A 15,184-nucleotide genomic window follows, 5' to 3' on the forward strand; every position below is an offset into this window, starting at 1 on the left:
ACACATCCATTTGCCAGCCAGTGGATTGTCCCTGGTTCCATCAGTCCCAGGAGGGCCCAGTGTACAGTCCTGGGGCTCAGGAATGGTGGGTTGGGGAGGAGGGCTGGAGAGGAATGATTGCCCAGGAATGGAATGTGGAGGGAAGTTAAGAAATGAACAGGGACAGGGCCTGTGGGTGGAAAAAGAGGACAGGGCACAACAGGCACAGAATATCTGGTCCCAAATGACAAGCCACCCCATACACCTGGGCCAGCTCACTCTCACACCGCATGGAACACAGACGCGGGAATGCAGGCCTGAGAAGCGGGGACAGATGGGACTCAAGTGGTGTGCCCCCCACACTGGCCCAGCGCCCACCCACCAGGTGCCCAGATGCCCACCAAAATTCCCGAATGGAATCTCACAGGACAGACTGAACATATGTTTCTGCTGTCCCCTGCTGACAGCGCAGGGTGTGACATCCTGGGAGCCCATCCCTCTCCTCACACCTTGAGGGAGACCAAGCCTTAGGTGGGGACTTTATAAAGAGCCTCCTTGTCCAGCACACGATGGGACCAGGCCCCCCTGCGCAGGTTCACTGCTGAACGGAGTGACTGGCATCCACTGATCTGCACCAGGCTAATCCACCTGGACCTTCTCCTTGTACAATTGCTAACACCTAAGAACAGAGACACTGGAGAACCACCCCACCGCCCCCAATGGACGTGGATGGAGAACCCAACCCCTAACCAAGTAATCTGGTGCACATCAGACTGGGGGCGTGTGGGAAGCAAAAAAGCACGGCCACTGAGCACCCATTAGGCACCAGGTGCGTGCTGGGCGCTGGGAGACTGAGGCCCAGCTGCTCACTCGAGGACATGGTTCAGCAGCACTGCTACCACTCAGTTTCGTGTGACATGGTGCAGGAATGGGAGGGACGAGGCCCCACATTCCCCACAACCTGGCCATCTCTTGCTCACAACAAAATTTTTAACAACAAAATTCCCTTTAACCATGCTGATACTTCATACAACTTCCTAAGAGGTGACTACACCCACTGCCTCTACTGTCAGTTCTGATTCCTGTGAGTTTGGACTCTAAGAATCCAACTGCCACCCTGGACAGATGGCTCAGTTGGTTGGAGGATCGTCTCTTAAACCAAAAGGTTGCAGGTTCAATCTCTGGTCAGAGCACATACAGGAGGCAATCAATTTATGTTTCTCTCTCACTTCAAGGTTTCTTTCTCTCTCAAATCAATAAAAAATACAGCCTGTGTGAGGATTAAAAAAAAGCCCCAACTTCCTCCATTTTCTCCTATGAAGCTGGAGCAGACGGGGTACTTCCACTCTACCTGTTCGTCTCATCTGGAAAAAGGCAGCTGTGGTGCTATCCCCCACTGTGGGAGTAAAATGGGTCAATGCATATGCCTGGCACAGGACATGCCCTGGGTGGTGCTGGCCGTGGTTGTTGGAATCAGGCTGGGATGCTTTCACTGTGGCCATTTTATTCCATTAGAGCAGCGGTTCTCAACCTTCCTAATGCCGCAACCCTTTAATACAGTTCCTCATGTTGTGGTGACCCCCAACCATAAAATTATTTTCGTTGCTACTTCATAACTGTAATTTTGAATTGTAATGTAAATATCTGATATGCAGGATGTATTTTCGAACGACCCCTGTGAAAGGGTCGTTTGACCCCCAAAGGGGTCGCGACCCACAGGTTGAGAACCGCTGCATTAGAGGAAGCATCATCAGCTCTAACCCTCTTGGTCTCTCCTCACTCCTACCTTATGTAACAGGTGATTTTGCAAGGAACCTGGGGGGGCACAGCTAGCCCTTTCCTGGGTTCCTTCACACCAGGAGACTTATAGGTCCACACTGCCAGGGCCTGGGGAGGGAAGGATGACCTGGGTGTCATCTCAGAAAGCTCACTTGCCCACGGGCATAGGCCATGCACTCGCAGCAGCTTTCCTAGTGACAAAGGAAATAGTTTGGCACCCATCTGCCTTATCATACTTTCCTTATGTCTCAATAAAAACAAGCCAGGTCAGAAAAGGCAGTCTCACACTGGACAGTACCTGTCAAAGGGCACTAGTACATTTCTGTACACAGTGGCTCCTGATGCCCCATCTGAGGTCACCAGTCACTGCTCTGCCCTCCTGTCCCTCCAACTCCTGGCCTTTGCCTGGCCCCTTGAGTTTAGACCTCATTTCTCACCAACTTTGCAGGGTTTCCGACCCTCCCAGCAGAACCTTCTTCATCCCTTTGACTGACCGCACTCTTCACCTGGATGTAAACACAGGTGCACCCCTGATTAGGCTCAGTCCAAAGCCTTTGTGTATATCATGCTCCTGAAATTCTCAGCCCTTCTCCACCTGATGCCACCAGATGTTTCACAGGCTAGGGCCGTGGTCAGCAAACTGCGGCTCGCAAGCCACATGCGGCTCTTTGGCCCCTGGAGTGTGGCTCTTCCTAAGCCTTAGGAGTACCCTAATTAAGTTAATAACAATGTACCTACCTATATAGTTTAAGTTTAAAAAATTTGGCTCTCAAAAGAAATTTCAATCGTTGTACTGTTGATATTTGGCTCTGCTGACTAATGAGTTTGCCGACCACTGGGCTAGGGTATACAGGAGGGCCTGGCCCACAAGTCAAACCTTGATTTGGGAGTCTCCTCTGTGTTAAACTTTTAATTTCAGGTAGACCACAAATAACTAAGTTATGACCTAAACATTGGGGCAAAAAGCACTCATATCTGAAACCCAAGTCTAATTGGGCAACCTGCATATTTGCTAAATCCTGCAACCCTTTCTTCATGCTCACTCCAATGAGTGGCACTCATAGGGACCACCCCAAAGTAGCTGGCAAGTCACTCCACCCTACAAACCTGGCTCCACCAGCAGGTGGGATGGGGAATCGCCCCTGTGCACTTACCCCAGCCATGTTGCTATAAGCCTTCCCTCCTCTCTTGGCCTGGTTAAATCCCAGATCCAACTCTTCACCTCCCAGGGGCCTTCCCTGACCATCCCATCGAAAGAGGCCCCCATCATCCTGCTCAACACCCCCCCCTTCTCCCTTCCATACAGGGGTAGTAAACATTACTGTTACATAAACTATTTTATTTAAATAAAATCAGGGCAGATCCTTTCCCCCCATACACCAGCACATGCACACACACATGGGCACATCTTCCCTTTCTTCCCTTCACCCAGGGCCACCTCAAACCCACAGGTTCTCATTGTGACCATCCTACCTCAACCCTAGAACAGGGACACACCGTCCATGTGAAGGCCCCACTGCTCCCAGTCAATGGCAGCAGCACACAGGCCTAGGTACAGCCCTACTACCCAGTCTAGCTCTCAGCCCTCCTAGGGTGGGACAGAAGGACCAGTCCTCCCAAGGCACCCCAACCTGGTGAGACTTCCCCACCTTCCCCCCGCCACACGCACACACAGCCTGGCAGCACCACTAAACACCTAAAGCTGCTCCCTGTGGAGGGTGAGTCCCCTCCCCACATCAAGGGCAGCCACACTTTAGCATTCCCCAAGGGACCCTGGAGTAGGTATGGTATTGTTGGGGAAAGAGCACCAAATTCCCCAACTCCATCCTGCAGGAATAGGCTGAGATTCAGCTCAAAATCCTCTAAAAAGTAAACCTCACTTGGCAACAGGGATGGCAAGGGCCTCAGCATCAGGACCTCATAACATCTCTACTCCCAACATGGACCCCGTTAGAGACCCACTAGCACCTTGGCAATGTGAAGGGCCCAGCTCTTCTGGGGAAAACACCATGTACATGGGAGCCTGTGCGGAGTTGGTCATGTCCCCTATGCTGACAGCAGGGTCGGGTTTCACCTTTCCTGACACCAGCACCCTCAAGTCCTGCTCTGGGGCACCCACAGCAAAGTGGCTTAGGTCGTGAGGAGGGAGTGCTGAAGGGACAGGGATGTGTCTTCCACAGGTACACAGCCCCACAGTGCATGTTACAGGTTACACACAGGCAGGCTGGAACAGAGCATGGGGCCAGGCTGCCAGGAGGGCTCCTTCACATCCCTCTGGCCCCTCATGAGAAGGGGAGATGGGAGGAACACCTGTCCACTCACTCAGGCTTGGGGGCCCGAGATGCTAGATTCAGGTCCACATCCACCTTCTGTGATGGGCTTCCCTGTGCTTCCTAGACCAAGTTCCCTGAGGGAAAAGCCAGGCAGAAGGAAAGAAGTTAGAAAGAGACCAGCAAAGGGAATGGACAGACTGTGAGAGCCGGAGGTAAGCCTTCTGAGGGAGTAAGGCAAAGAGAGCTGTCACCTGTAACACTGGGGAGGTGGGGGGGGGATGACAAATGACAGAATCAGACACAGCCAACCCGACCTCTCCAGGGGAAGCAAGGACCCCAGGAAGAAGCTGGGAGCCCCTGTCCTGAGTGGGCTAGCAGGGTAAGGGCCACACCAGACCCCTAAGCACAGGCTACAGACTGATGCTGCGCTGGTGGCGGCCCCCACGGCCCCCGCTCCAGGTGCCCAGCTCCTGGCCGTCTAGACTGGCATGGTCCGAGAGACCCCGCAGGTGTTCCACGGAGTCACACTTTTGCAGGTCTGAGGCCACTGTGCGCAGGCTCAGCAGGCTTACCGTGTCTGCATCAGGGGCAGGACCAAGCCCCAGGCTGCAGCCCTCTTCTGGGGCCTCACCCTCGGCCCCCTCAATGATCCCACTGTCTCCGTCCTCCTCCTCCTCCTGGGGCCTGGCCTCAGCGCCCACAGGGGAAGAGCGCCGAGGGCCAGGCGGGTGAGGGGGCAGGCCCCTGCGGCGCGCGTGAATCTGCTCACTGATCTGCTCCAGGTTGCGCAGGGCCACTGAGTAGCGAGTCTTGGCCTGAGCAACCTGCTGCTCCAGCTCTGTCACCTTGGCCTTGTGCTCCTGAGGGAGGGAGGGACAGAATGGCATAACCCAGTTGGCAACTCTCCACAGCTGGGGGCTCCCAGTCCCCTTAGGTCCCACTGGGCAGCGCCACTCTGCCCCAAACCCACCGGATCCTCCTCCTCTCCTGATTCTCACTTTTTCTTGTTTATCTCTCTACAACTCCAATCCCTGCCAGCACCCACCCCCAACTCCACCTCCCACTTGAGGTCATTCTGATCACAGGCGCCACCCCGTCCCACCTAGTTGATCACACACTGTCTCCCTGCTCTCACTTGCCATGCCCGCCCTTTCCCACCTGTCCCCCTCCCCATAGCTACCTCCAGGATCTGGCTGAACTGGGCCTTGAGCTCAAAGTAGGGGCGGCTCTTGCCAATGGCCCGCCGGAGGGTCTTCTGCAGGGCCTGCACCCGAGCTTCAGCCTGCTGGCACAGCCGCGTTACCCGCTGGTGCTCCCGCTCACCATGAAGCCGTTCCTCCTCTGCCTCGTTCACCTGGCCCACATAGCGTAGATGACAGATTTCACTAAGCTGGGGGACAAGCTCCTACCCCTGCCATTCACCCCAGGCTGCCACTCCAAATGTTACCCTGGGAGAAACCCCACTGTCTGAGGAGCCTGGAGAGAGCATGGATTTCCTGAGACACAAAGGAGAACAGTGGGTCCTTGCACCTGCCTATTGTTGCCTGCACCACCGCCACTCAGGTGAGCCTGTCAGGAGGTCTGTCTGGGCACATCTTCTACAGTCATCATCCTCAGGGAGCCCTCAGTGCTGGGGGTGGGAGCTGGGGAGACCAGAGGAGCCCCAGTGGGGGCAGCCAAGCTCTGCACTGGGTTCTCTACATTTTCATGCCCCAACAGGGAGTAGGCAAAGTCTCCTGCCAGCTTGTGCACCAAGACCAGGGGCCAACTTTGCCACACACTGGGCAGATGCACACTGGAGCCTGTCACGCCCTGCCACTCACAGCTCAACAAGCCCTCCGCAGTGCCACACTCTCCTGTAGGAGCTCCTGCTGTGCAAGGCAGTGGCCTGGACTGAGGAGTCCTCAATGGACCTGAGGCATGACCACCTCTCAGGAGCTCACACTTGCTGCTCTAGACTACATATCTGTGTCCCCTTCAAAGTTCACATGCTGAAATCCTAACCACTACGGTGAAGGTTTGGGAGGCAGCCCTCTGAGGTGAGTAGGTCATGGGTGGGATTAGTGCCCTTACAAAAGGGCTCTGGAGAGCTCCCTCGCCCCTTCCGCCATGTGAGGACAGTGAAAAGAGGGCAGACTAGGAACCTGGAAGGGGGCTTTCCCCAAACACCAAATCTGCCTGTGCCTTGATGCTGGACTTCCCAAACTCCAGAGCTGGGAGAAACATTTGTTGTTTAGGCCCCAGTGTATGTTCTTTATTACAGTAGCCTGAACGGACTGAGACACTGCTCTTTACACGGTGAAGGTGGCTGATGCCAGGGAACCTCCCGATCCTCAGTCCCCTTCAAGTAGCTTGAAAATGATACACAAATTCCATTTTAAATATCAAAGTACAGTGGCGGAGCTTAAAAGCAAGGAAGAGAGAATATTCTGAAAGCAGAAGGGGTCATAGCTAAACATAACAAAATGTGGTGTTAAATCGAGAGCATCCAGCAGGATGAACTGTTTGGGTTAGTGCCTAACCTGGAGGCAAAGAGCCAAACAATTTGCGTCCAGAGGAGATGTATATAAAAAACACTGGAGGCCAAACAGGGCAGGGCAAGAAACAGGTTTGCCTGAAACAGTTACAACTGAGGGAAGGCTGGAGTGGAAAAAAGAAAGGAGTGAGGAGGGTGATGGGATAAAGAGACAGCAAAGAAAGCAAGGGAACCAAGGGAGGGGACCTGCTGGAACCGCCTGGCTCACCTTGCAGGTGGCGTGGTTGAGCATCTCCTGCCATGTAGGGTCCAGCCGGTTCTTGTCAGCCATGACACCCTGCTCGGCCACAAACACCATCTCCCGGGCGGCGTTGTGCATGCTCACAGCCCGCTCGTATCGTAAGGCTGCCTTCTGCGTCTCCTGCTGGGCCTGGGGGGAGAAGGCCATCAGAACAGGGAGTCCTCAGGGACTCCCAGTCCACTGTGGAGACATATCCTAGGTGAGGACAAGAGGAGGACAGCCCATTGCAATGCCTCACTTCTCACACTGCACTGACCAAGAAAGCAACATTCTACAGGAAGTATTTTGTAAGGTTATGGCCTGAGAGAAGATGGGAAAGCGTGATGCTGCCAGTGGAGGGTGAGTTGAGACCGACCCAGCAGTTTCAGAGCTGGCTGACCTTCTGCCCTACAGAGAACAAAGAGAATTCCACCCCTTGGTAGTTGCAAGGGAGTTAGCGACGTGGATCAAGTCTCAAAGAAAGAAAGCACACCCAAGACCATCACATCAACTCCAGTCCAGTAGGGAAGGTGAAGGAAACAATCTGACAATTGCTCAGAGAGAGTCATCACAGCCATGCTGACCAAACAAAACACTGGAAACAAACCTAAGTTTTCAGTTCCAGGGAACTGTTAAGTAAATATAGTATGTCTCATATAAGGAAATATTCGGCAGCCCTTAAAAATGATGGCATGGATGTATATTTATTGACATGGAACTATGTCATAAGTAAAATAAAGGGATAAAAACAGCACATACTGTATAATACGTTTGGCACAATGTATACAAAAAATGTAATGGGTTATCTGTACCGTATTAACCACGCTTTTTATTGCCTATATTTTATGATGCTTTTGACATCCCGGGATCCTTACTGGCCCTCCCAAAGCTAGTTAATTTCTGAGATAAAACTCCCTTGTGAGCACACCTTTCACATGCAAACCAGCCAATCCAACACCCACCACCTCCTTTTTTTGACTCTTCCACACCAGCCAATGTTGCCTCTGCCCTGTTACCCAGGACCAAGTACCAGACAACTAGGTCCCACCACAGAGCACAGAGCCCTCCCCTATTCTCAAACCATCCTACCACCCTAAGTTTAGCCAGAGCTGCCTACCCTGCCTCGCCCATTCCTCACCACAAAAAACAGTAGAAAGGTCATGGGCCAAGTTTTCTCCTGCCTTCAGCCTCCTGATCAACCCAGGTGCTTCTCCATGTAACCCTGCATGGCATGTCCCACCTCTTGGGAACTGTCATTGTCTCTGCCACCTCACCCCATACTTGACCAAAACAAATCAAGTGTGCATGGTAGGATTTAGGCCAATTTTTGTTTTATCTTTTTCTTGTTTTACTGTTACAATTATAGTTTTCTAATAGTGAACCCACATTATTTGTGTAAAGAAAAGGGGAGGAAGAAGGGTAAAAAAGTGGAGGGTAAATAAAAAAGAGAGGCATGAACCAAAAGGAAGAGAAGAGAAAAGCAAAGAGAAAAGGTGATCTGTCTCCCCCTCCATACAGAGGAAGAATCCTGGGCCAGGATCGGTGCACGGCCCTCTCAGATCGAGGGTCAGGGGGCTGTACCTCCTTAGCCAGCCGCCGAGCCTCATAGTAGGGCCGGGCCTTCTCGATGCAGCTCCCCAACTGGGAGCCCTGAGTGTTAAGCTTCCTCGCTGACTCCTGCAGGATCCTCCGATAGGTGGTTCTGGCCTCCTGGCAAAGGGACAGATATGTGGGCAGACGAATAATTGTGTGTAGGTACCAGTCCCTCTTGTTTCCTGTGTCGCCCCTTCCCCTGCCACTGTGCTGAATAGGGGACACATGGAGACACCCGGGGCGGAACACTCACGTCCAACTGTAGCTCCACCTGGTTGATCTCCTCGCTGGCCTGGTTCAGGTGCTCCAGCTCCTCCTGCCGCAGAAAGGGGCAGAGTTAGAGCCGGGGAAGAAGGAGCCTCCGTGGGCTGGGTGGGCAGGGAGCGCATGCAGAGACAAAAGCCCACCAAACCAGGGGAGGGAAGAAGGACAGGGAGACACTGCTCCTCCTTGTCAGAGACCTAATCTACAGTCCATTATCTCACAACTTACCTGTGTCAGGGAGGAAAGCCCCCACGTTAAAGGTCAGGAGATCAAGGTTTGGAGATGAACACTCATGCACACAGGGAAGTAGCAGCAGCCTGGGCGCTCTCCCTCAGACCGTACCAACTGCTCCTCCTCAAACCCCAGCCAGTTCTCCTCCTCCCTGAGCCACTCGCTCAGCACGTTTACTGCACACTTACCCCAGCTTAGCACATGAGACCCAAGAATTCAGGACTCGGAAAGGTGGCAGCTTATGGCCCAGCAAGTAAGCAACAGACCCTCACGGTGTGAGGAGTCATGGGAGGGGCGGGGGCAGCAGCATCACCTACCTGGGCAGTACAAGGCTGGGGCAGGATGCTCTGAACACCTGCCCCCAGACTGGGCCTTGACTGATGCACAGAAAGCACCAGTGACAGGCAGGTGCCCAGGAGGCAACGCTCAGATGAGAAGCCAGTGAGGTCAGGGCAGAGGGGAGGCCAGGGCACAGAGCCTGGCACTCCCTGGCTGTGGCTTGGGAAGGCCTATCTGAGCAATGTGAGAAATGAGTGGAGAGCCAGGCAGACAATGGTGGAGGCAGTCTGCAGTATTCCGGCTGAGGAGGACAGCACAGGTCCAGGGAAATGCAGGCTGCAGAATTGTGAGGGCCTGATGGACAATGAGGCCAGAGTAGGGAAGAGCACATGGTTCAACAGGCCACGAGCCAGCCTGGGCGTAGAGTGACAGTGACCCCAAGTCCCCACACAGTAGATCCTGTGGGAGAAAGGAAGAGCCTCAGGGAGAAGTCACCAGACACACTGGCTTGAGCGCCTCACTGGACCCAGGACCACCTGGGAGAGAGAGCAGGGAGGAGTGCTGGACTCAAGTTTCCACTGCTGCCCTTTCTCCATCAAGTTCCTGGAGCCCAACAAGTCAAGGACACTCCTGAGGAGGAGCAGTGCCCCAGAAGGCGCCTGGTGCTCAGCTAAGGGACTCCCTCCAGGAGCCCTGCAGCAGCCAGCTGGACTCACAGAGATGGCCTACACTTGGCCGGAGGCACACTGCCACTGCCACCCTGCACTCGCTCATTCAGCCCTTTCAACAGTCCCGTGTATGACCCCCCTTAGTCCTTTTATCTCTATACACCTCCTCAAGCCCTGAGATTTGAGTTTGCAAGTAAGAATCCAGGAAACCAAGTTACATGTCCTAATTACAGTAAAGGAACACAAAGGAAGACACAACAGAACCAAGAACAAAGATGCTATAGCACACTTTCCCTGCCTCCAAAAGGGCCTCAAACTTGACTCTGGACTGAACAAAGCTGTCCAACAGAAATACAATGTGTGTCTCACACTTTCTAGTAGCCACATTTTTAAAAAAGCAAAACTGAACAGATGAAATTGTAACTTTTCATTTAACCCTACATGCCCGAGAAATTGTAATTTCAATTATGTTACCAGCACAAAGTATTTACAACACTCCTATACTTTTTTTAGACGATGCCTGTGAAATATGCACGTTCATTCGATCCTCAGGGCACATCTTAGCCTGGCCAGTAGCACTTGGCTCCCGTACTGGGCAGTGTGGGTCTAGAAACTGGTGCACATGGGCCACCTGGTTAGTCACACAACCCAGTGTCCATAAGACAAGACAGTCTGGAACCATAGGCAGCCAACACTCAGAGACCCCAGGGAGGCCGAAGGAAGTACTCCACCAGCACACAGCTCCGTTTCACTGCCTTCCCAACAAGGACTTCACCTGCAGCTGATGGGAGCACCTCAGAAGAGGTAATTCCTGCAGGTTGAGAGGCCAACTCTCCCATGGGCCCAGCTCCTGTGTGTGACTCAGCCCAAGACGGTTTCAGACTCTGAGACAAGAGGTGCTGGCCTTCCCAGCAACCTTGCTGGCAGCCTCCCTTTCTCAGCCCATTCTCTTGATAGACAAGAACAATGAGGTGGGGCCCTGGCCGCTGTGCTCAGTGGTTTGTGCCAAAGGGTCACAGGTTCAATTCCCGGTCAAGGGCACATAACTGGGTTACAGGTTCCATTTCCGGCCCCTGGTCAGGGCAGTCGGGGCTTGTGCAGGAGGCAACCAATCAATGTGGCTCTCTCACATCTGTCTGTCTATCTCTCTATCTCTCTCCCCCACTTTCACTCTCTCTAAAAATCAATGGAAAAATATACTCTTCTCTCTCCCCCACTTCCACTCTCTCTAAAAATCAATGGAAAAATATACTCAGGTGAGGATTAACAAAAAGAAAAGAAAAAAAAAAGGAAACCATGAGGTGTTCATCTGGCCATAAGTGACAGAGTTGGGGCTGCATCCTGGACCCACCCTTTGATCTGGCTGTCCAGCCTCTCTGACCACCCTCCACACTAAGGATGTGCCTGGGTGGGAACCTCAGAGAAGACAGGCACACCATCACCTTAGAAAACCACGGCAAAGGCCAGGCCGCAGGAGAGCAACAAGTATTGATTTTGGGGAAGGAGGGAAAGTGGGTGCAGGCCACCCTGCATTGTTCCTGTGGGCAACCCGAGATCCAGACTGCCTCCCACTCGGTTCCACAGCCCACACTGTTCCCAGCCAGACAAGGTCATCAGAGTGGAGGGCTCTATGGCAGTCATCCCCCACTGGAAAAAGGACGTGCAGGGTTTGGCTATTGGCGGAAGGCAGGAATCTACATCAGCACAGCAGCTCCAGCAATTAAAAGTCTTCTGCTGAATGAGGTCTGCCCCTCAGTCACAAAGCTCTAACAGGCTGGAGGTGGGCAAGGGGGTGGGGGCAGCCAGGCTGAACGGAAGCTGAGGAACCCCAAGCAGTTGGGGAGCTGGAAACACCTGCCATGTGGCCTGCCCCACTGGGGACTCCTGGTAGCTGCTGACACAGAACTCCAGGAAAATGAGGTCTGAGTCAGCAAACACTGCCCATCAGTGAGCCTGCAGCCAGCAGGGAGGGTGACCTTCCTGGACACATAGTGCATTCCCAGGATGCCAGGCCACTGTGGCAGAGGCCTGACCACTCAGGCTGCCAACATGCCTGTCTGCCTGTGCCAGCTATTAAAACACTAAGCCACGATCGCCGGGTGGGGCCAGGGTGATGCACGGCCCGGGTCTCAGAAATAAGGGAATTAAAGCTGTCTGCGAGCCAAACCAACATTTCAGATGAGGTGGCAGAGGCTGCAAAGTCATCCTTGAGAGTCTGAGTGAATGTATCCACTCACCCAGGAAAGATGTGCCCATCACAGCGGCTGAGAAAGTCACAAAGGAGGAGACCCAGGCCCGGAGAACCACTTTAGAGGCCTCAGAACTACGCTGAGGTCAAGACATGGATATGGACAGTGGCCTTCCCAGAACAGCATACTTCCTGTAGGCCTGAAGCTGGCTTCCATACAACTTCCAGGCAATCCCACCAGACAACGGAGCACGGGCATGCTGCCTGCCTGCCCAGAAACCCCAGTCCCTACATCACAAAGAGCCTCACCCAAAGATCCAGAAAACACCTGAACAGGGGCCCTGTCTATCTTCGAATATCCCTGGCCCAGTGGACACGTCAGAACCCCTTCTCACCCACCCAGGCCAGAAGGATGCACTTGTCTGCGCACAGCTCCGATGGCGGCTCTTACAGCTCCCTGGTGGGTGCTGATGGATCTGTGGGTAAAGACCCGCTGAATGTACTAACAATCCACTTAAAACGCTGAAGCACACAAAAAGGAGAACAGTCTGTGCACTGTCGACACTAAAGGGACCCAGAAGACACACGCCCCACTCTCATCTGCACAGAAGAGCCCGAAGCCCGAAGGGCTGAACGCCAGCTGCCTGCTCCATGAAGGGAGCCTCTCACAACAGCCCGCCTCCCACCAGACAAGGGCCGAATCCCCACTGAGGCCAGGAAACGGCCCGGCCGAGGGCCACCTGTGCAAGGAGACTTTTCCTTCTTACATAACCCACAGCGCAACTCCTATTCTGGCAAGTCATGGTGGGCCCGCCGGAGGCGAGGGGATATCACAGGTGCCCAGTGTCCTCTAAAGATCACAGAGCTCGTCCGCTGGAACTGCCCGTGACAGAACGTCCTAGTTCTGCACTGCCAATAGCACCTGAGGAACTGTATCTTCAACTTTCCCTTCTTTGTAACTGATTTGCTGAAGTAGGCCATGTGAATGGACCCTGAGCATGGGAGTGACTGTGTGGGCGCTGGGCAATACAGGAGCAGGCGGGACTGCAGAAGACAATGCTGGATTCTCTTCGGAAGCAGGGCCAGGAACGCTGCAGCGCGTCCCGTGGCCTTCCTCCCCAGTGTGCACAGGGGTGTCTTTCCCAAAGCACTACCTGCAAACTCACCAACGGACAAACGAAAGAACTTGTGAAAGATTCATAGGACTCTGTCAGAGCAGTGCAGGAAGGAGTCATGCAAATCAGGGGGAACACCCCTCACTCTACAGAGAGAGAAACTGAGGCTTGTGGAGGTTACATAACTTGCATGAAAGTCACACATCATCAGTCAGAAGGTTGCTTGAACCTCAGTCCGAAATGTTTTTCACTACAACTTGTTTCCTCAGTGGAGGACAAATCTAAAATTAACCAAAGAAATTGAGCTGATTTCAAGGCACTACCCGTGAAACAGCAGGAATGTCTCTGACACACCACGGCTTCACTGTGAGCAGGGACACAGTTCCCACACACACCCCAGGAGCCCCGCCAAGAGGCAGGAAGGATTCTAGGACCAGCACCGACTTCCTGTGGACACACCAAAGTCATCTACTAAAGGAGTGTTGACAGAGAAGCCCAGGAAGCAAGCCCAGGGATGTGCTGCTCACCTACGCAGGTGTGAGTCACCTGCACACCAGAATCTTGAAGATGCTATGAACTAAAGGGCAGACTCAGCCTCAAACACAGAAACGTGCTGACTCTCACCTGCCCAAGCAGCTTCCCCAGCTAGTCCTTCCCAGCCACTGCCTGGAATCACTGCACTCAGCCTCGGACGGCCAAGCACCTCCTCCACCCGGTGCCCCCCTGCTCCGACCTCACCCACGGCTGCAGGTCTCCTTCACAAAGAGCTGCCAGCCGACCAACCGGCCTGTAAATGCTCCACGGTGACAAATCAGCTCCCCTACACTCGATAGCCACAGCATCCTTAGAGCTGGGCATCTTGTCACGGAGGACTGACCAGGACCAATACATATCAGACTTCCTCAGGGGCCTAAACCGGATGCCACCTTTGGCACACACGAAAGGTCTCAGCCTTTACAGACCTGAACATCCCTGCAGGCACTGATGACAACATCCCAATCTCAGTCACCTCCTCTCGCGTCCCAGCCACCCAAGTCCGAGCTCACAGCCTGCTGCTTATTTGGAAAGAACAATTCTGCGCTGCACTGACCGGAAGTGTGCCTCCTCCATGTCCCTTCCCTTCTTCTGAGGCTTCAGCAACCACCCCAGGCATTCGGGGCCTTTCTTGGCTCTCCCGCCACAAGCTAATCTTAGCGCTTCTCCCTGCACTGCACCGGTGTGTGGACAAGCTTGCTTTCCCGTCCTGCCCCGTGCCCTCACCTGCCAGCTCTTCAGGAAGCTGGCACCCCGGACTCTCCCGTCGGCCTCTCACCTGTATTCTAGGATCCAGCTCTTCCTCCTCCCCTGGAAACACCTTGGCCTCACTGCTACTGCTGCCGTCTCCGCGGGGCTCCTCTGCGACCGGGCTCCGAGGGCCTTCATCCGGCACCGCCTCCGGCCGCAGCTCCCCCTGAGGGGTCTCCCGCCCCCCCGGAACCGGCCTGAGCTCCGCCATGCCCACGGGGAGAGGGCACAGCCCTATACACAGGAGAGGGCTGACATGCTGGGACCAGGGCCCCAGCTTGAGGCTTCCCGGGCTCTGGGCGGCAAGAAGGGTCTCTCTCCTCAAGGACTGGCAGAGGGGACACAGGAGGGACTCGCACTGGATTAGAGGCCGCGATTCCGGTCGTCAGGGGGGTTCCTGCAGCTAGAGCCTTGGCTGCACCAAAGTTCTTCCCCCCCAGCCTTGTGGAGCTGCTGCTCCGAGGCGGGGGGCAGAGGGCCTGGATCCGGGGCCGAGGCCTGCGAGGAAGCCTGCCACAGATGAATGAGGTTGAAATATAAGCGAGCTTTACTGAGAAAAACTAGGCCAGGAGATGGAAATAGAGAGGCCCTGGTAGGTAGAGAAGTGCTACAAACAGGATGAAGACTGACCAGCCACTTCGGAGTGAGCGCTACCATCTTGCCTTACGGCCCTGTGGAGCTGAGTGCGAGGAAGCCACTTCCGGCCTCGCCCAGGAAGTTGGAAGCGCGCCGGAAGTGGGCTGGGGGGACTTCCGGCGCGGCCAGCCGGGCGGGT

The 15,184-nt window shown here is 54.3% G+C and overlaps 1 protein-coding gene across 1 annotated transcript; it reads right to left on the minus strand.

Moving 5' to 3' along the window:
- Positions 1–3,076: 3,076 nt before the first annotated feature.
- Positions 3,077–14,913, minus strand: SH3BP5L (SH3-binding domain protein 5-like). Its single transcript, XM_005864897.2, has 6 exons — positions 14,438–14,913; positions 8,634–8,696; positions 8,369–8,497; positions 6,776–6,937; positions 5,212–5,385; positions 3,077–4,891 (listed from the first exon to the last, which is right to left on the minus strand). Exons 1-6 carry the CDS (start codon positions 14,618–14,620, stop codon positions 4,442–4,444), a joined length of 1,161 nt encoding a protein of 386 aa, XP_005864959.1. The 5' UTR covers positions 14,621–14,913; the 3' UTR covers positions 3,077–4,441.
- Positions 14,914–15,184: the final 271 nt, after the last annotated feature.

Source organism: Myotis brandtii, unplaced genomic scaffold (assembly GCF_000412655.1).
Source record: "Myotis brandtii unplaced genomic scaffold, ASM41265v1 scaffold193, whole genome shotgun sequence".
Classification (NCBI taxonomy): domain Eukaryota; kingdom Metazoa; phylum Chordata; class Mammalia; order Chiroptera; family Vespertilionidae; genus Myotis; species Myotis brandtii.

Excerpts from the sequence above, each read along its gene's own strand:
- SH3BP5L (XM_005864897.2), bottom strand. The coding sequence starts at position 14,620 with ATGGCGGAGCTCAGGCCGGTTCCGGGGGGGCGGGAGACCCCTCAGGGG. Across the intron at positions 8,498-8,633 it reads AGGTGGAGCTACAGTTGGAC|GAGGCCAGAACCACCTATCG; the intron begins GTGAGTGTTCCG and ends TCCCTTTGCCAG. Across the intron at positions 6,938-8,368 it reads CTCGGCGGCTGGCTAAGGAG|GCCCAGCAGGAGACGCAGAA; the intron begins GTACAGCCCCCT and ends TTCTCCCCCCAG.